The sequence below is a fragment of the Triticum dicoccoides genome, chromosome 6A (genome assembly GCF_002162155.2).
Source record: "Triticum dicoccoides isolate Atlit2015 ecotype Zavitan chromosome 6A, WEW_v2.0, whole genome shotgun sequence".
NCBI classification, from domain to species: Eukaryota; Viridiplantae; Streptophyta; class Magnoliopsida; order Poales; family Poaceae; genus Triticum; species Triticum dicoccoides.
The window spans coordinates 6,862,029-6,882,818 of NC_041390.1; the positions used below are offsets into that span (position 1 = coordinate 6,862,029).

General features: G+C 48.0%; 1 protein-coding gene and 1 pseudogene across 1 annotated transcript; one reads left to right on the forward strand and one right to left on the reverse strand.

The window, feature by feature from the left end:
- Nucleotides 1-3,506: 3,506 nt before the first annotated feature.
- Nucleotides 3,507-5,771, reverse strand: LOC119315279 (BURP domain-containing protein 14-like). Its single transcript, XM_037589941.1, has one exon. The coding sequence runs from the start codon at nucleotides 5,769-5,771 to the stop codon at nucleotides 3,507-3,509; it is 2,265 nt and encodes a 754-aa protein (XP_037445838.1).
- A 1,525-nt stretch (nucleotides 5,772-7,296) lies between these two features.
- Nucleotides 7,297-8,372, forward strand: LOC119315440 (annotated as a pseudogene).
- The last annotated feature ends 12,418 nt before the right edge of the window (nucleotides 8,373-20,790 follow it).

Below are 20,790 nucleotides of genomic sequence, written 5' to 3' on the forward strand. Positions count from 1 at the left end.
ACCGGCTAGCTAGCTTAGCCTGCTGTGTATAACTTTGCTCCAAGTATCAATCGATCTACTCCAGTGTCTAAGCCTTGATAGGACTAAACGCCTAGTACTATCTGTAAGTGGATCATGGTGGTCTCCACACTTGAAGGTAGGGTGCTCTGCAGGCATTAGCAGAGATTATCTTCATGAGGTGTCCCATGCTCATATTGGAAGGAACAAAAAGAGAGAGAGAAAGCATGTCGAGGTCTAACATGACATGCTGTAATATGTTCATGAACCCAATTAACCTCACTTGGCCACCACTGCAATAACATGTTCTCTCTTTTTTAAGAAATATTTGTATTTTTTAGACAAAGTCACTTTGATAATGTGATGCTCCTTTTATAGCTGGTCGCTGCACCGAGTTTATTACAGTGTCAGGATCTTAGATGGAGCAAACAATCGAACGCTAGTAAGGGCATCTCCAACAGTTTGTATGTTAGCTTGTTGGTAAAATATGCCATGTCATCAACCAACACCTTAACATACAACAACTCCAATGGGTTGTATCTAGTTTGCCCAATAGAATGTGAGATAATAAATAAGGTGCTCTCTCATTCTACATTGGAGCTTGTGCAAAGGGTGTTGGTTCATGTACATACAACCTTCTTCTCTTCCCTCATTTATTATATGACACAACATCAAAAATCCTATATGGCAAAGTTTACCAACAACTATCTTACAACCATTGGAGATGCCCTAACGCTTACTATTAAGAGAGTGGATTTTGGGGACCTGTGTATCTGTGCACCAGTCATTGATGCCCTCCATTTTGAAATGAAGGACCACGAGATATTGGCCACATGGTGGTTGGGCCACCATTGGATTGGCCATGCGATACTTTACTTTAACAATATTCCTGTACAAAGTTAACTTGATAGGATCAAATGACTATGCTTGTGGCGGATCTTGATGCCAGATCGAACGGTGATTAGGGGTCAAGATCCAGAACCATGGTTCTTTCAAACTTTAATGGGTTGTTATCACCTATCACATATGTGTACCATTCGATTCCATTGATTTAGATAACTACTACGATACTATACAAGCTCTCTCTATATAGCTAACTTTTAGCCAACCGCTAGCTAGTTTTCCATAGATATTTACATATCCTCGTTTTCCTACTTATACTCGATAAGCCATGGTGCATGTCAACTGCCACTAACACTTCTGCAAGCATAAGCTTGTGAGGCTTCAGGAATTTCAACATTTTAGACACACAAGGAATTGGTGAGTAAGCAATGCATTGTGCATGTTACCGATTCTCATTTGCAACATGTAAGCTCGCACATACTCCTTTGTTGCGAGAAAGATAGAGCTATACTAATGGCTTGACATTACGATCATGATTAGGAGTGATCAAATATTCGGGAATATGGTTACAATTACTAGCAAAAAGCTCAGAAATCTGCTGGTAAAGATGTATGGATATGCCAAATTGGTGGTGTGGCACTTGCATTATTTGCCAAATGCAAACCTCCGGACTTGCAAACATCGAGGCAATTAAGCCAAAATTATGACAAGCTTTTTCACTGAAGGTCCAAAATTATGTCATGTAACACGGAGGGTCATCTCTGGTACACGCTGCGTTGAGGCCAATGTATTGGAGAACAAGTGCTACAACCTCTAATGGATACGGGACTACTAAAAAAAACCTACAAAATGAAATTGTTATAGCAAAGTTAATTACATCAAATATTCGCTGAATGAACATGGAAGTTTCAATGAACGAATACAAAGTCGAAGCCAAATATTCAATACGATACTGGTTGCGAACAAGCACACCAAGCTGGTGTGGTAGCAAACATCAGCGCTTCCACCTATGCCAGTCACCAGTCAGTTACCTCCCATCTTGTTTACACACTTCCGTTACTGGATTCTATGTTAGTTAGGCTGGTCGTAATGCGAGTATCATAAGCTGTATCATGCATGTCAACTAAACTTTTTAGACGATGTGGCACATAACTAAATGAGGAAAGAGAGGTTGTGATATTATATCATGATACCGTATCATATTAAATGTTATACTATTTTGTGTCATCCATGGTAATTAATAAGACAACCTACGATACTAACTTATGATACTATGTATTACGGAGGTAGTATCATATACTAGTATCATGCATATGATACTAGTATATGATACTCTCCATTACAACCAGCCTTAGAATTAAGTTGTTTTTGATACACAGGTTACGACTAACTGAACTAGTTGCACGCATGCCAGATCATACAAGCATGCACAAAGCGCTTCCAAACCACCGCTTTTACCAACCTTAGCAGTGCATACACGGAGTGCCTAACCTCGCTTAGCAAAAAATAAAAAAAGTAGACGTACATCTGAGACGTTCTGCTAAGTTTCTAACGTTAGAAAATATAACTATACCACATGATTTCTGCACAGAAAAATAAAACAGAGCAACTATCATTCGGCTGAGAATGAACTGATTCTCAGTCAACTTTTTGAATTGTTCATATGCTGTATTTGCTTAAAAAAATGTATACCCGCCCTACTTAAAAATGCTCAACTAGTGTAGGAAAATTCTAGTATTTATTTTCAGAGTTATAAAAAAGTAAATCTTGTATTGATTTCAATGTCATAACCTCACATATATATAAGCGGTCAATGACGAATATAGCAAGTTGTGTAAAAAATTATTAATGTTTATTAGTGTAGTAATGTTAGACTAGTCACAATGGAAGTAACTTAACTGGTAACATCACACATTTCAATACAAGATTGCTTATGTGGCAGCTAATTAATGAGGAAAGAGGGGTTTGTGGTAACTTAATCTATAGCCTAATAAATGAACTCTTTCATGATACCACTCATATGTTACTACCCACTATGAAGGTAGTAACATAGACTAGTAACATTGGCAAGTTACTACTCTATGTTACTCCCCACTGTGAGCAGTCTTAGTGCCAGATTTCCTGACCTTGGTTGGCAAAAACATTCACACACATCTCCGTCCTGGTTTTTTAGCCCCCTGTAGTTTGGATTAACCTATGGCAATCAATTTTGAGTTGCAAGACACAAGTGATATGGCAAAAAAAAAATCTTGGTTTTTTATCCGATAGAAATTTCTAATGGTGCCATCTTTACTACATAGAACTCATATTTCATTAGTTATATGGTCACAATTTGACCAAAAATACGAGGGGGGCATTTTTGGTGCTATGTTTTCAGGGCCTACATTGTCGAGTACGAGGCACGCGTGCGACTCCTTAAAAAAATCCCTAAAATTTTCTTTTCAGTTCTGAAGAGGCCGGAGTCTGAACTAGTCATGTTTGTTTTTCTTCACACGAAGTTACGAGTCAAACAGTAAAAAAAAATACTACGGGTCAACGATATGAAGTGACGACTCAAACAGTTAAAAAATATGGTACGAGTCAATGATCAGAAAAAAGGTTCTTCTCACTTGAATGAATGGACTAAAAATTCAAATCAGACCGGCCGCGCGCGCGGCGTTATCATCTCAATCGGCCACCGTCCAAACCATGTCCCCCTGGAAGATCCAATGGCACACCTCCATCTCACCGGGCTTCCCGCCAAGCGCGGCGAACGCGCCGTGACCGGGGCTCCAGTCCGACGTGTCGAGGTGGCAGATCGCCACGCCACGGTTGATCTTCCGGCCGGTCTCGACGGCCAGGATCTCGGCCTCGTACACCCGCACGCTCGGCACCGAGTGGCAGTAGTAGACCAGGTACGGGAACATGCTCTCGTGGCACGACACTGACCGCGTCGTGTGGCCGCCGGCGACGCCCACCACCCTGCCGACCCTGACGTCGCCGCCGCTGCCCGCCGCGGACTCCGTGCTGCGCACGGCCACGTTGTCCCCCAGCATCTCCACGGCGAAGTCCAGCATGTCCTCGGCCGACGTCGCGCACCGCTTGGTCTCGCCGCGGCTGGGCGGGCGCGCGCACTCGTCCACCGTCGACGCCACCACCTGCCTCATCGCGTTGCCCGGCGGCGCCCCGAACAGCGCGGACACGGTGCCTGCCTCGAACGGGATCTTGGCGGCGATGTCCCTCGGCAGGAACGCCCGTGGCGGCATCTTGTCGCTGATGTCGGGCATCGGCATCCGGTTCCCGGTGATGAGGTCTCGCTCGCGGAAGAACTTCCCGGGCTCCGGCGACCACTTGGGCGGCGGCCGGTGGTTCCCGGAGGAGGAGAGGGAGAGGTTGGCTGCCACCTTGGAGACCTCCATCCTGGACATGTTCTGGTACTCTTTGAACTCGACGCCCTCGTTGGAGTAGGCCTTGAAGGTGGTGTTGTCGCCGGTGTAGCGCGTGAAGCCGATGCGGTGGTTGGGGTTGGCGCCCTGGCCGTACCCCTTGAACCCCACGCTCCCGGGGTTCACGGACTTGCCGTAGCTCTGGAAGTCGGCGGTGGCGCCGTTGGCGTCGTTGGCGTAGGAGGTGAAGCTGTCGTCGCCGACGTTGGCGTTGTCCCTGTACCCCTTGAAGTCGTCGGCGCCGCCGTTGCTGCCGGACGAGTAGCTCCGGAAGGTGTTCTGTGGGGTGTTCCCGTTGACTCCGTAGGAGTCGAAGGTGTCGGTGGCGCTGTTGGCTTTGTCGCCGTAGTTGATGAAGGCGGACATGATGGAGTTGGTGCGGTTGCCGTAGGAGTTGAAGGACTCGCCGACGCTGTTGGCGGTCCTGCCGTACCCGGTGAAGCTCTCGACGCCTGAGTTGGCGTCCTGCGTGTACGCCGAGAAGTCGCGGGAGCGGCCGTTGCCGGCGACGTCGTAGTTGGCGAAGGTCACGGCGACCGTGTTGGTCTCGCCGTCGTACTCGGCGAACTCGCTGGCGCCGCCGGTGGCACCGGCAGTGTAGGAGTTGAAGCTCGCGGTGCCGACGTTGCCCAGCGCCTGGTACGTCGCGAAGGAGTCGTTCCGGCCCAGCGAGCCCTTACCATACCGGTGGAACGAGTCGACGGGGTTGACCTGGCCTCGCGAGTAGACCGCGAACGCGTCGGCGCCGCCGCCGCCGCTGTTGCCGTAGCTGCTGAAGTTGCCGTTGGCGTAGTTCTTGAACGGCGCGCTGGAGTTGGTGGCAGGCGAACCGGACGCGTCCCCGGCCTTGGACGGGCCCGAGCCCGACCAGATGGCGCCGGAGGTGGAGGGGCAGAGGATGGACGCGGCGGTGCAGAAGGCGGGGAGGCGCGAGCCGAGCTGGCCGGCGGACGCGAGGTTGGAGAAGGCGACGGCGTCGGGCGCGGAGAGCGGGGACAGCTTGGCGAAGAAGAAGGCCGGGTGGAGGCGGCTGCCGTGCACCTTCCGGTTCCAGTACCGGATGAAGGCCGCCTTGGCCGTGAACGGGTTGACGGGCAGCGACGACGACGGCGTCAGCCGCGGCGCCGGAGGGGACGGCGAGAGCGGCGCCGCTTTGTAGGAGGAAGGCGAGCTCCGCGGCAGGCCGTATGGCGGTGGCAGGAAACGCAGCGGCGGAGCAGCGGACGGGGAGAGGGCACCGGAGAGCAACGAGGACCGTGGCAGCCCGCGTGCGGTTGGGAAACGTGGCCGCGGATCATAGAGCTCCGAAGGCCGTGGATCGTAGGCCGGAGAAGTGGAGGGAGAGCCGACGGCAGCCCGTGGAAACCATAGTGGCGTCAAGGGACGTGCCGCCGGAGAAGGGCATGGTGAGACGTCAATGTACGTCGGCGAAGAGCGTGGCAGGCGGGAGAGGAGGAGCAGGACGACGGTGACCAGGAAGAGGTGGGATCGGCGAGGGAGCGCCATTGTTGGCTTGGAGCAGAGGGACGTACGGGATTTATTGGATCAGGAGGAGCTGGATTAGGATTATTGTTGGAGTTTGGACTGGATGAATAATGCATGCGCAGGGCGTTGGAAAAATTAGAAGCGATGTTGTTGTTCGTTGGTCGTCAGATTGACCGAACCTAATTCCTAACTGTCCGCTCGGGATCGACGGCGGCCTGCACAACACAACCAGCATGAATGTACTACGTTCCCAACACAACCAGCAGAGACATTACTGATTCGTGCCGATTTATCTCATGAAGTTTTACATATTTATATTCTGGTCTCGCTGCGTCACAGTCCAGATATAATCAAGGAAAGTTCCTAGAACTCATCTAGAATTTATTTTAGGGGTAGAACCATAGTATGAAATCAGCCATGATTGCATGAATTTCGTCTGATTAGTTGAAACAGTGTTTAAAGTTTATGCGGGCAACATTGGATGGCCGGCACCCGCATCCGTGTCCGTAGACTAGTCCCTCCTATCCATGGATGTATGCGGACACAAATTAGCGGATCAGAGAACTAGGCAGTTGCCTAGTAGCAAGGTTCGCAGTGGCGCACCATATGCCCAGGGTCCGACTTCCGCCGGGAGCGGATTTCTGGCACCGCATTCGGGTGGGATCCTTCTATAAAAACTAGATGATACCCCGCCAGTTGTTGCCAGAATTTTTGCAATATATTCAGTTAGAATTGGTTACATGACACATGAATATTTAGAGTAATAATATGAGGACTAAAGGTGAAAATAAATACGATTTGTGGTGTTTGATTATATTGTATAATCTATGTATCATAATGGAATATAAATTCTCAGGCATGTTTGCATGCTGGGGTTGCTTTTATTATGCATGATTGCATGATGTGGCGGATCTTTCTTCACGCATGTTAAATGGTGAGGTGGCATACTTGCATGTTGAGAGAAATATGCTAGTGGGGGTTAGATATTTAGATACAGAACATGTCTCGATGCTAGTGCCCATGAATCTCATATTTTTATTACTAGTCATATACTATGTCTTTTCCTAAATATAAGTATTTTTTAAATGTTCCAATATAAAATACATACAGAGCAAAAAAAGAATGAATACTCTAAATATGTCTATATATCTGTATCTAGTCCATATTGAAATCCTCTCAAAAAGGCTTATATGTAGAAACAGAGAAAGTAGATAGCTCGGGCTGGTTACCCTCCGAAATCCTATCTAACGGCTGGGTGCATCCCTCCAAAACGAACAAGGTAGAGGCTGGTGCGACGAGAAGGAACGATCGGACGTATGTCCGGCATAAATTGGACGGGATACAAAAAATTAGGCGGGATAAACGCCGGATTCTTTTCAGAAACCAAATCGGAGAAGAATACGACTGTACCTCGTATTCGTTCAAGGCCCAACAAAACCACGACCGGCCTGGACTAACGTACGTACGTACGTACTATATGAGGTGCCGGTGATCTGCCTTTTGCCGGCGAGACAAGTTTCCCCAGACCCGGAGCAGATTCGTCGACATGTCGTCCGCCGGCGATCCAACGATGTCCGCCTCCACCATCGTCGCGGACACGGCGAGGGGCTGCCATATCCTGAAAATCGATGGTTACTCGCACACAAAGGGGATCCCCACCGGGCAGGCCATCAAATCCGGCCAGTTCACCGTTGGCGGCCATCGCTGGTGCATCCATTATTACCCCAACGGCTACAGCTCCGACTCCGCGGATCACGTATCCTTTTACCTTGTACTCGACGAACAGCTCACCAAGCGTGTCATGGTGCAGCTCCGGATTCGTTTCGCCAGCCTCGTTACGAGCAAACGGCTAGACCCTGTGTCTCCATCAGGAAACATGTGGGGGTATCCAAAGTTCATCAAAAGGGAAGAGCTGGAGAGATCGGAGCACCTCAAGAACGATGCTTTCACAGTCAGGTGTGACGTGGTCGTCATCAACGAGATCCGCACCGAGGTGGCGGCGACGGGCAGCCAGTTTGTCGTCGTGCCACAATCCAACCTTATCCACCACCTAGGAGACCTCCTAAAGAGCGAGAAGGGCGCCGATGTGGTGTTTGAGGTTGGCGGCGAGAAATTCCCTGCGCACCAGTGTGTGCTCGCCGCCCGGTCACCGGTCTTCAGTGCAGAGCTCTTCGGTGCAATGAAGGAGGGCGACCGCGACCGCGGCGGCGTCGTGCGTGTAGGCGACATGGAGGCGCGGGTGTTCAAGGCGCTGCTCTCTTTCGTGTACACCGACTCCTTGCCGGAGATAGAAGAGGAAGACGATCAAGGCGCCATGTTCCAGCATCTACTTGTCGCAGCTGACAGGTACGACCTGGGGCGGTTGAAGCTGATTTGCGAGGAAAATCTGTGCGCGCATATCGATGTGTACTCGGCGCCGACCATGCTAGCCATCGCTGAGCAGCATGGCTGCCACGGGCTGAAGAAAGCTTGCATTGAGTTCCTCAGCACCCCGGCACATATGGTGGCAGCCATGCTCACCAGCGGCGACTTCAGCCATCTAAGGAGGAGTTGCCCCGCTGTTTGGATGGAGCTGATTAGGATGTCCGTGGCACCTGTCATGACCTCCCTCACCAGTCGTAATGGGACCAAGCGGGCTCGGGTTGATGCACCAGGTGAATTGGTGATGCGTGGTAGCTAGCTATTTATGCATATTAATTTCATCCTTGTTTAGATTTAATCATGAGGAAATCAGGTCCGATGATTCACCACAGTTGAAACTATTAGATTTAGAAAAAAAAAACAAGGGATGCTTGTTCCAGTTAAACTGCTACGTTTTTCTTCTTCTCAAAATACATTGGTGCTACTAGTTATTTTTTCCTTGGTCTGTAATAGGCATCGGTCGACTGATCATATAGTGGATTAGTCGCCTGCCTAGCCGTTCGATCTCGATGTTGCCAGCCGCACGACTCATTCCTTCCCCTCGCTCCCTCACATGCGTACACAGAAACACCTTGCCCCTTTTATGCTGCAGTGCGTCGTCGCAAAAACACTGCACGGCGTTGGGCCCTGCCGCCGGCCCTCACCGGCCACCACCCTCCGTGCTATAGAAAGTGTTGTTGGCCATGGTCATCGCTAAGCTCGCAACACTCGTCTCCGCAGTCGCTACTCATTACAACGATAGTCACAGTTCATAGATCCAGTATCCATCTGTCGTAGCACCTCAGGTTGCCGACCGCAGGCTCACAACACCTCGGATAGCCGATTGCCAACACCTCGGATTTGGATATTAAAAAAGAAAATTTGTGCTTCATACTTATATAACTTCTGGCAGGTTTGTTTTGCGGGGGTTTTCGAAGAAATTATTGACCAAAAGTACTAGTCTTCATAACTTCTGACAGCTAAATATATGCCGGCGTGCATTGATAGTGAAACATGAGGTACAAGGCAGCTCTATAAATTATAAGACGATGAAGTGGTAATTCGGAGCTACTAGTAGAGAGCAGCTCAGAGATTTTGAGTGGATGCAACATGCATGGTACACCTGGTACTAAACTCAACCAGGTGAACGTGGCAAGCCATTGGCATGGTCGTTTGTTTTTCCCATGCATTCATGTTGGAGCAGATAGCTCTAGGATTGAGAGGCAACCAGGAAATAAGATGCTCGTTCGCCAAAATACTTTGATATCTTTGTAACACATTCCCCATCACAATAGGAGCAATTTGTCATGCAAATTGAAGGTTCTGGTTAACAAAATAAGGGCCTCACCGTGAAAGCATAACCTCACGTAGCAAATGTTGTCGGTGTGGCGAGGAAGCATTTCATGGGGCAGAGATAGACCGCCTCCTGTATGTTAGTGGAGGGGGAGCAGTGAGGTACTACCGACCGATCAAGAGTGTCAGCCAAAATGAACGAGATGGAATAGAGAGGAAAAGAGGGTTAGCTAACACCGGCTGCCTCGCTCGTTTTGCACCTCGTTCACCGGGCTAAACTGACATCCGCCTTAGCTGTGCTGCAAGAGTACGCAGTCTGCACCTTCCAGTGCTGCCCTCGCCAACAATCAACAAATGTGTGATCAATTTCCCCACGAACCATACTCTAAAACATCTTAGGGTGTGGATTGATGTTTCTTTTTCCAATTTCGTGTTATCAATCAAAATTACATGATGAAGAGGTCATTATAAGGCTTTTTTACGCTTTGCTCTAGGACAATTTTAGATAGTATGAAGTGGCGGCCAGTGACACATTCCACCAGTAATTTGGTTCCAGATTAGCCGTTGGCCAAGCCTTAGTAGTGACCGGTAGCCCAAACCGCCGGCCACTGGTACGTTAGATGCTAGTGGCGGGTGTGATTAGACTAGCCACAATGGGTAGCCACAATGGACTGTTCGACTATGAAGATACAAGATTAAAGACTTCGTCCCGTATCCGGAAGGGACTTTCCTTGGCGTGGAAGGCAAGCTTGGCAATACGGATATGTAGATCTCCTCCCATTGTAACCGACTCTGTGTAACTCTAACCCTCTCCGGTGTCTATATAAACCGGAGGGTTTAGTCCATAGGACAACAACAATCATACCATAGGCTAGCTTCTAGGGTTTAGCCTCTCTGATCTCGCGGTAGATCTACTCTTGTGCTACCCATATCATCAATATTAATCAAGCAGGAGTAGGGTTTTACCTCCATCGAGAGGCCCCGAACCTGGATAAAAACATTGTGTCCCTTGTCTCCTGTTACCATCCGCCTAGACGCACAGTTGACGCACAGTTCGGGACCCCCTAGCCGAGATCCGCCGATTTTGACACCGACATTGGTGCTTTCATTGAGAGTTCCTCTGTGTCATCATCTTTAGGCCCGATGGCTCCTCCAATCATCGCTAGGATGCGGTCCAGGGTGAGACTTTTCTCCCCGAACAAATCTTGGCGTTCGGCGGCTTTGCACTGCGGGCCAATTCGCTTGGCCATCTGGAGCAGATTGAAAGCTACGCCCCTGGCCATCAGGTCAGGTTTGAAAGTTTGAACCACACGGCTGACATCCGCGGAGACTTGATCTTCGACGGATTCGAGCCACAGCCGAGCGCGCCGCACTGTCAGGATGGGCACGATTTAGCTCTGCCGCCGAACAGTGCCCTGGAGGCCGCACCCGCATCCGCTTCGACCTCAAGCTCGGAGCCAACTGCACCGACCAAGGACGGATGGCCAGACCCCGCCACGGAGGCTACAGTCTCAGTGGCGATCCAGCCGAACATTAGCCTTATCCCTCGCTAGGCCCGTGACTCCACGGTACTGGACTCTTCCCCGGACTCTAAACCCTCCGCGCCCGTGCCAATCGAACCCGATTGGGCGCCGATCATGGAGTTCATCGCCGCGGATATCTTTCAGCACTCGCCCTTCGACGACATTCTAAATTCACTAAAGTCTCTCTCTTTGTCAGAAGAGCCCTGGCCGGATTATGACCGGCAGGATTGGGATGCGGACGACGAAAAAATTCGACGCCCACCCACCACCCACTTCATAGCCACTGTCGATGACTTGACCGACATGCTTGACTTCGACTCCGAAGATATCGACGATATGGACGACGATACAGGAGACGAACAGGAACCAGCGCCCACAGGGCACTGGAGAGCCGCCTCATCATACGATGTATACATGGTGGACACACCCAAAGGAAACGACGACGAGGGACGGGAGGACGCAACGAAGGATCTTTCCTTCGAAAAGCAGTCAAAGCGGCGGCGTAAGCGCCGCTCCAAACCCCGCCTCTACAGAGACAGTGGTCATACAGACCCAACCACAGAGCAAGGCGAGCCAGCGGATGATGAACATGACATCGAGCAACCGTCCGAACAAGGCAACTTGGATAACCCACCCGTCCCCGGCGAAGATAACAGTCCGGGCGACCTCACGCCGGACAAGTTCCTGGAGCAGAAGCACCTCCACAAAAGGCTCGTCGCCACTACGCGTAGCCTGAAAAAGCAAAAGCGGAAGCTCAAAACTGCGGAAGATGCACTCAGAATCAGATGGAGCAAAGTACTCAACACTGCAGATAAATATGGCGGCAGTCGCCACACAAAGAGCTACCCAAAGCGAAAGCTGCTGCCTGAATTTAATGAGGAGGCCTTAGAGCCCCCGCAATCAAAAAACAACGAAGCCACTTGGTCAGATGGACGACCTCATTACCAACCTAGAGCGGCAAACGGCGCCGCACACAAGCCAGCACGCGATCCACCCAAGGATTCGCATCAAAAAGATGGCCCAGCCAGATCTATCTACGGGCCAAGAAAGCAAACTCTAGTAAGCAATGCAACGCAACAAATATCTGAACACCACGACACACCCAAATACAGGGGTGCCGCACTGTTGGGGAATGCAGTAATTTCAAAAAATTTCCTACGCACACGCAAGATCATGGTGATGCACAGCAACGAGAGGGGTGAATGTTGTCTACGTACCCACGCAGACCGACTGCGGAAGCGTTGACACAACATAGAGGAAGTAGTCGAACGTCTTCCCGATCCGACCGATCCAAGCACCGTTACTCCGGCACCTCCGAGTTCTTAGCACACGTACAGCTCGACGACGATCCCCGGACTCCGATCCAGCAAAGCGTTGGGGAGGAGTTCCGTTAGCATGACAGCGTGGTGACGATCTTGATGTTCTACCGTCGTAGGGCTTCGCCTAAGCACTGCTACAATATTATCGAGGTGGAATATGGTGGCAGGGGGCACCGCACACGGCTAAGGAACGATCTCAATGATCAACTTGTGTGTCTAGAGGTGCCCCCTGCCCCCGATATAAAGCAGCCAAGGGGGAGGGGGCGGTCGGCCATATATACGACATAGTAATGACGCACCGCGGGCAGGTGCGCCATTACTAACTTTTTTTTTATTTTTTTGACTTATTTTGAATTTTGAAGGCGGGAAGATACTAATGGCGCACCATGGGCAGGTGCGCCATTAGTAACTTTTTTTTATTTTTTTGACTTATTTTGAATTTTAAAGGCGGGAAGATACTAATGGCGCACCATGGGCAGGTGCACCATTAGTAACTTTTTTCTTTATTTTTTTGACTTATTTTAAATTTTGAAGGCGGGAAGATACTAATGGCGCACCATGGGCAGGTGCGCCATTAGTGAGTTTGAATTTTTTTGCCTCTCCAGATCTTAAAGTTCCGTATCTTTTTTTCTATTAGGATTTTGAATTTTTTTACTAATGGCGCACCACTCCCACGGTGCGCCATTAATAGTTTTGAAAAAAATAATTTTTTTTATTAATGGCGCATCCGCGGATGTGGTGCGCCATTAGTATTTGGACACTAATGGCGTACCAACACATGGTGCGCCATTAGTATATAGTAACGGCACACCACATGTCTGGTGCGCCATTAGTGTCAATTCCATCTATAACCCTTTTTCTAGTAGTGGGAGCCTCGCAGTGGAGACGAGGGCCGCCGTGGGCACACCGGCAGGAATCCTCCAGCCACCCATCACCGGTCCTCCTCGCGCCACCGGATCTGGAGAGGACGCCAGAACCGCAGCCATCGGAGCCACCCATGTGCCCACGGCCGCCACATCGCTCGCCATGTAGATTCCCATCGCCGCGGCGCAGGAGGGGCGCCGCCCTGACTGCCGCCCCCGGCCTCCAGCGCGAGACGCCGCCTCCGCCTCACTGGATCTGCCGTGGCGACCAGCCGCCCTGGATCTGCAGTGCAGGGCCCACCGCCACTGCAGCCCTTGCTAGCGGCAGTGGCTGCTGGGGATGGAGGAGCGGGGAGGGGCTGGCGGCGCGGGATCGGGGTCCCTGGCACCACCCCAGGGGAGGCGGCGCGAGGGGATGGGAGAGACGCGAGGAGTGGATGGCAGACCTTGTGCGGGAAAAACTAGAAATGCCATGAGACATATGTGACTGCATGGTGTGTCTCAGATCTACAAAATTTCGTGCCATTTAGGCCAAAATTAGGTAAGGGAACTCCATGTAGTTATTCCAACAGCTGCCTCGTTGGGGCCCTTGTAATGCACGGCGGATGCTACAACCTCCAATAACATGAGTGACACAAGATACTCCCTCCATCCCAGTTAGTTTGAACAACGATATTATATTCTGGGACGGAGGGAGTATTTCAGTGCGAAGTTACAATGGAACTGAGCAAATTACCACAGATCGAATGATCCCAGTTGTTTTTTCGCTAAGTTTTATCTTGAATCTTCAAACACGGAACGTTCAGTTCTATACAAAGCAAACTTTTAGATCGCCAGCGAAAAGTGAGCTATCGTGGCGCAATCACGGCCTAGAGCCTCCCCGTGCCGCAATGCCTGAAAAAACACTAACTGCCGCCAATCGTGCGCCAAACAACGCGATTTCACTTTGTGTTTGTTACAGTTTCGCTAGGATGGGCTCAAATTCTGAAACAGAGGACCAAATAGAGGCCAGCCCAAATCCCTGCAGATAGATAGCACTTCCTCCACGAAACCTATCATCATCTCTCCATTCGCTTCTCTCCCTCCCACCGAAATGGTTGCGGCAGCTGTTCCAATCTTCCTAGCTGCGGTCGGTAGGCCGGCTGCTGTTTCGCCGGAAACCGTATCCGGTGACGGGATAGGAGGCAAGGAAGCAAGGCGGCGACCACGGCAAGGCAGCAAGACAACGACCACGGCAATGCAGCAGACGACGAGGGGCCTCTGCACGACGACAACACCGCAACCAGGACAACATCTCAGTCTCACATGGTTCCAACACCTGGTCACAGCTCATCACCGGGAGGTAGTCCTCCGATTTCGTTCAACACAAGCAGCACACAGGCTCTTGGGATTGCATTGCAAACTTTTAGGTTCAGGTATATCAGTTCAGGTTCAGGTTGTAGATTATACAGATCTGCCCTCAAATTTTTCTTTACATTATGGCTTGTTGATATTTATCTATTGAACTGGTGCAGGCCTCTCTTGTACATTAGTTTAAAAACGCTCTTGTATTATGGGACGGAGGAAATACTTGTTATGTTTGAATTTATACTGGAAATCCTCTGTTTTTTGCCAAAAATCTCCTGTTTTTGGGATAAATATGCAAATGTACTAGTTGGGATGTGGGATATACATGCACATGTTACTGTTCCCATGAACTGGGTTAGTGGCCGCTGTCTCCCGCTATAGAGGCTGTAGCCTTTGCATTAGCCAGCATGAAATGGGTTAGCCCGCGATCTTAAAGTTTAATACAAAGTAAGCGCACCAAAATAAATTAAAACAATATAATTATCTGTGAGGAAGGAGCTTAGCACCATCTATCACTGCAAACTTCTTCACAACACGAAGCCTTATCACTAGCAGAATCAAGTGTCATCTTGATCTTTGTGGTAGAAAAGATTGTCTGGTCACGGTCGGAACACAAAAAAGTCTGACGAAGTTGCAGAAAATCATCATGACCATTAGAATGCGATCCTTTGTCCACACGTCCGGCGAATCGAATGATGACGAGGGTCCCAATCTTTATAGGACTCCCAGCAGCTTAATCTGTCTCCGTTGCCCTCCTAGCCGGTATGCGATGCTACGGCTTGCAGTCTAGTGAGAGTTCTACAGGCGCTCCTAAATCCCGAGTCAGCCGACAGGGATGTGGGACAACGACGCTTGCCTTGTGCTGATCCATGCAACCTTGTCCCAAAAATCTGAAGTTGGAGGTTTTCGGGGGATCGTCAAGCGTAGATGAATGGCTATCATTTACCTGATGCCTCCTACTCCCAAATGCTTTTACTTTCACATTTTATTTTCTTCCTTACCCATTTCATATCGATGTCTCTAGCTAGCTCCTTTGTGTTTCCTATATCTATAGCTTTACAACTTTTGAATACCAGGAAAAAATGTGTCTTGATCAGCACAACTAGGTGAGTTTAATGTCAAATGCTGGGTCGAGGATATGGAAAAAATGTATGGTAGTTCTACTCATCTTTATGGAGCGCTGGTTGTGCCTTCGTTTTACTAGGTGAGCGAGAAGGTGCGTGATTGCTCATTATACAGCGGGTTACGCGTGGGACAGTAGGTCCATCAACATGTGGTACACAATTTTCATTTTCATCAACGTTTTTTTAAACATGTGAACTTTATTTAAGTATTATAAACATTTTTTAAGTGGCCTGAATATATAATTTTCAATTTTATGAGCATCTTATAAAATTTGCGTGAAGAAATTTTTATATATAATAAAGGAAATATAAAATTCCATGAATAACCTTTAAAATGTGTGTAACATTTTTAAAATGTGGTGAGCAATTTTCTGAATTGTAAAACACTTCTCTCAAATTACACTTTCAAAATTTTACAGTCATGAACTTCTTTAGTAATGCCATGAACATATTCTTAAAAGTGTAAAAAGTTTTAAATTTCACCAATATTTAGTTGTACACATTTTTTTTACAACTTCGTGAATATTCTTTTACATTCCATGAATATTCTTTAATGTGTGGTGAATAGTTAGAAAAACTAATTAAAGTACTTTCAAAAATCACATTTTTAAAAGACGTGTTCATGTATCTTTAAAGAGGCGTTTTACGGTGATTGGGAAAGTACTGGCAGTACTTTCGAGTACTTACCCCTCCGATTTTTATTGGCCGTCCGATCTGGTGGGGGATTAAAAATGAATTAACTTAATTAGTTTAATCAGAGAAGGGCATAATGGTCCAGGGTAAAATATTCTGTTTTGAACCGATCACGTCCACGACGTCTAGATCCAGTCCTCGTTCTCATCAAGTTCTCGTTCCCGTCCTCTTCATTCTGTCCGACGAGCCCGGCGAGAGGAACCAACACCGTCGGCGGCGGTGTCCTCGTCCTCCACCTCGTCCCATTCACTATAAACGACGTGCTCGGCTTCAGGAAAGAAGATTAAGGCGCGATATCTGCGGCGGCAGTGTCGGCGGCGGCACTATAGGAACTCGCCCCCGCCGATCACATCGCTTCCGGGCTTGCATCCTAAGGTATGAATCGCCCGAATCTCAAATCCTCCCCATTTGATTGGCCCGCTGGAAGTGACTATTGGCAAAAACTCCAACTTCCTCGTAGATGGATCTATACTCTGCGGTTGGCCCCTCGGTTAGGCTGCCGGGAGATATCAATGCTTGTTCTGAAAGTAGGCTTGTTTTTCTTGATGCAGCAGGAGATATCAATGCCTGCAGGAGATAGGCCATAAACTTACTTTGTTTCATAGCCTACATTCCTACTTTGATTTTTTTAGTCATCATCGATTTAGGTTTCCCTAGTGCATGCAATTCAATTTAGAATCCTCCTTCGATCTATTCGTCGCCGCTCGCCGCTCCTGACCTTCTCCGTCCTCGACCTGCCCGGCGAGAGGAATAAATTAATCGTCCTCGTCCTCCACCCAACCAACCAACCCCAGCCCCCCACGCCGTCACCGAATAAGAAGAAGCCGGATCTGCGCCGGTTGAATCGGCGGCGACCGCGGCGGCGATCCCATCTCTTCGCGCGTACCATCCTTAAGGTATGAATTCGGCTTGGCGTTCTGCTCGTTCTCTTGGCCGTTGCGCCCCTCCACCGTGCATGCAGTACAACCTCAACCCCACAAGATCCGGGTACGGACTAGAACAACGAATGGAAAGCTTCATCGTGGCATAGTTTCTCTTGAGCTAATCGCATCATGTTTGTTTAAGTAAGATGTTGACGTTTGAGATGAGATATAGTAAAGGAAGATGAGATACTGGTTCCATAGTTCACTTAATTTAGTTTATTAAAGTCATCATCACTTTAGGTTTGCGTAGCGCATGAAATATAGTTTAAAGGAAGATGAGATACTACTTGTTGGACGTTGATGATTGGTTTCCCTCACATGTCAAACCAGCAAAGTCTTTTCCATGCACTTTGTCTTTGCCTATGAGCTATTTTACACCTGCAACATTGATAAACAGAAAGATGTTGATGATTGGTTTCCCTCACATGTCATATGCAGGAAGACATGGCGTATGCAAGTGATGAGAGTATGTTCGAGTATGTAAATGTTGTCAGCAAGATGTTTGATAGTGAGGCTGAAGGTTATGAATTCTACAACAAATATGCTCTTGAAAAAGGTTTTAGTGTGAGGAAAAGCTACGTTGAGTGGGATGGATCCAACAAATACATAATTTTAAGGAAAATTGTGTGTAGTCGTCAAGGGTTTCGCGAAGATAAGAACATGAAAAGAAAGATGGAAGATAGAAAAAGGAGGCCACGAAGTTTAACTCATGTTGGGTGTAATACTAAATTGGTCATTACGAGACAGGAGGAAACCGGTCGGTGGTTTGTCAAGGATTTCGTCAATGAGCACAGCCATCCTTTAGCCCCACGGGATCTTTCTTGTCTGCTGCGTTCGCACAGATGAATTAGCGATGAGCAGAAAGCGGACATTGCGGACATGGAAAAATGTAGGATCCGCAAATACCGTATTATGGATATTTTGTGCTTTCAATACGGTGGATTTGATAAGGTTGGATGCATAAAGATGGACGTTTATAATTTCTGCCATGCTAATAAGCAGGAGACAATCAGTGCCGGTGATGCTAAAACGGTGATCATGCACATGATGGCGAGGCGAGAGCGAGATGTGGATTTTTTCTTCAAGTACTTGGTAGACGACCATGGCCATCTGAAGGGACTGTTCAGGGCTGATAGTCAATCGCGACTTGACTACGAGGCTTTCGGAGACGTCATTGTTTTCGATAGCACATACAGAACCGACAAATACAATCTGCCATTCGTGTCTTTTGTCGGGTTGAATCACCACCGCAGCACTGTTATATTTGGCTGTGGTATAATTTCTCATGAAACAAGCCAGGCATACGAGTGGATGTTGCGGACCTTTTCTGATTGCATGGCACAGAAGCATCCGATATCTGTGGTCACAGATGGGGACCTTGCAATGCAGAGAACAATAAGGGTGGTCTGGCCAGACTCAAACCATAGACTATGTATATGGCACATTCAGCAGAACATTATACGCCATCTGCATGATGACGACGTAAAGGAGGAATTCAGATCTTTCATTTGTGATACTTCTTCCATTGAAGAGCATGAGATAAAATGGATACAATTCTTACAACGGAATAAAGTAACTAGTGAGGAGTCTTGACTGCATCAGATGTATCAGATGAGAAAGTTGTGGTGTGCCCCATATCTTGAGGGGCGTTGTTTCCTAGGATTGAGCAGCAATCAGAGGAGTGAGAGCTTGAACTCTGTGCTACATACGCATCTTGAGGGTAAGATGTCGTTGTTTGAAATGCTAGAGCACTATGAGCGTTGCCTTGCGTCGCGACGGATTAACGAAGCTCTCCATGACGTTGAAGCCTTGTAGTCCGTTCCATTTACAGAGGAAAATGCTTCGCCGCTTGAGAAACACGCCGCAACAGTTTTCACACCTAGTGTCTTTAAGATGGTCTTATGGAGCATAGATGCTGTCAGCAAATGTCAGATTAGAGAGATACTAGATGGATCAGAAGATTCCACTTATGTTGTGTCCAAGTAGGAAAGAATGAATAAAAAGTTTGGAGTGCGCATTGAAGAGCAAGGAGGTCTTTGCACAGGGTGAGTTGTTCTTGCCGTAAGCTGGAATGCGCAGGCACACCATGTTCCCACATTTTTTACATATTGGGGATTTTAAAACAAACAATTCTACCCGGTTGTTGCGTTCCCACTAGGTGGACTATGAATGCAAAATGTGCATACGCACCTACCAGAAAAAACCAGATGTATGACTATTCGGTAAGCCTGCAGAGGTACCGCGAGTTGCGGAATTGTAGTCATGCCGCAAGTTTCCAGGCATGCCACTCTGATGAGGACTATCACCGTCTAAAGATGCTTTTGCAAGCACAACATCATGACAAGCAATCTAGTTTCGAACAAGCTGACAGCAAGGAGTCAACTAATGCTCAGCATAACAGCATTAGGTTTGGCCCGTTGATGCCGCACTCGCAGAAAGTTGATAAGGTTCTGGATCCCGTGCATGTGCCAGGACGAGGTGCACCGAAGAAAAGGCTGCAGGCAAAGACAAAGAAGTCAAGATCACAGAATATCTATGGCTATTGCAAGAAACCAGGTCACAATCGACGTAAATGCGCTAAGTTGCTAGAGGTACGAAATATGTTCATATTTTTTTGCATGTGTTTTACTCATAATTCATGTCCATGTGATTTATTGTATTCTTCTGTGTAGGATCTCGAGGCTGAACTGTGATATCTACATACAGCATGAACCAACGATGAGCCAGAGAAAGTCGTGTGCCATTCAGCTTTGTGTGACGTGGTCTTTACATTCTATTTCATCATGACAGTAATTTAGTGAAGTGCGGTTGTAGTGCCATTTTACTGTATTAGTTCGACATCTTTCGTTTCCATTTTCTGTGCGTATCATTTGATGTCCAACTTTAAGAATGATGATGTATTTCGACAAATTGGTCACTATGATTCTTCACCCTTACTATGGTTGTCATGCATATTCATAATCATCATGCATATTCTTCATTTACAGAGCAATAATGACTGACGTATTTTTTAAATAAGCGGGGCCCACTGGGGTGTGCTTGGAAATCTTTGAAAACCTCCATGCACGTTCATCTTCGCTGCATGCAAATCGGGCGGCAGCCGCTGTGCCAGTAGCTGTCAAGGCCTTGATGAATCACTATTCACATGCAGGTCCCCAACTCTTGCATGTAGGTCCCCTTGAGGCATAGACCGATGTTTTCAGCAGTCAGTCTAGAGGGCATTATAAATTCAAAAAAATTCAAAAAAATTCAAAAACTTGGAAACCTAGTTTTGTTTGTGGAAAAGATCATGTGTGCCAAAACTGAGGTGATTTGGAGGTGGTCGAAAAAATGCCCGCATTCCCGGAGGGACCATTTGGTCTAACTTAAGCTAGTTTTTGAAAAAATGTGAATTTTTCCACCACCTCCAAATCACCCAAATTTTCTTGTACATGGTCACCCACATGTGCAAAACATGTGTATGCAAGAAAATTTTGAAAAAAATTATTTTACAATGCCCCCTTGAGGCATAGACCGATGTTTTCAGCAGTCAGTCTAGAGGGCATTATAAATTCA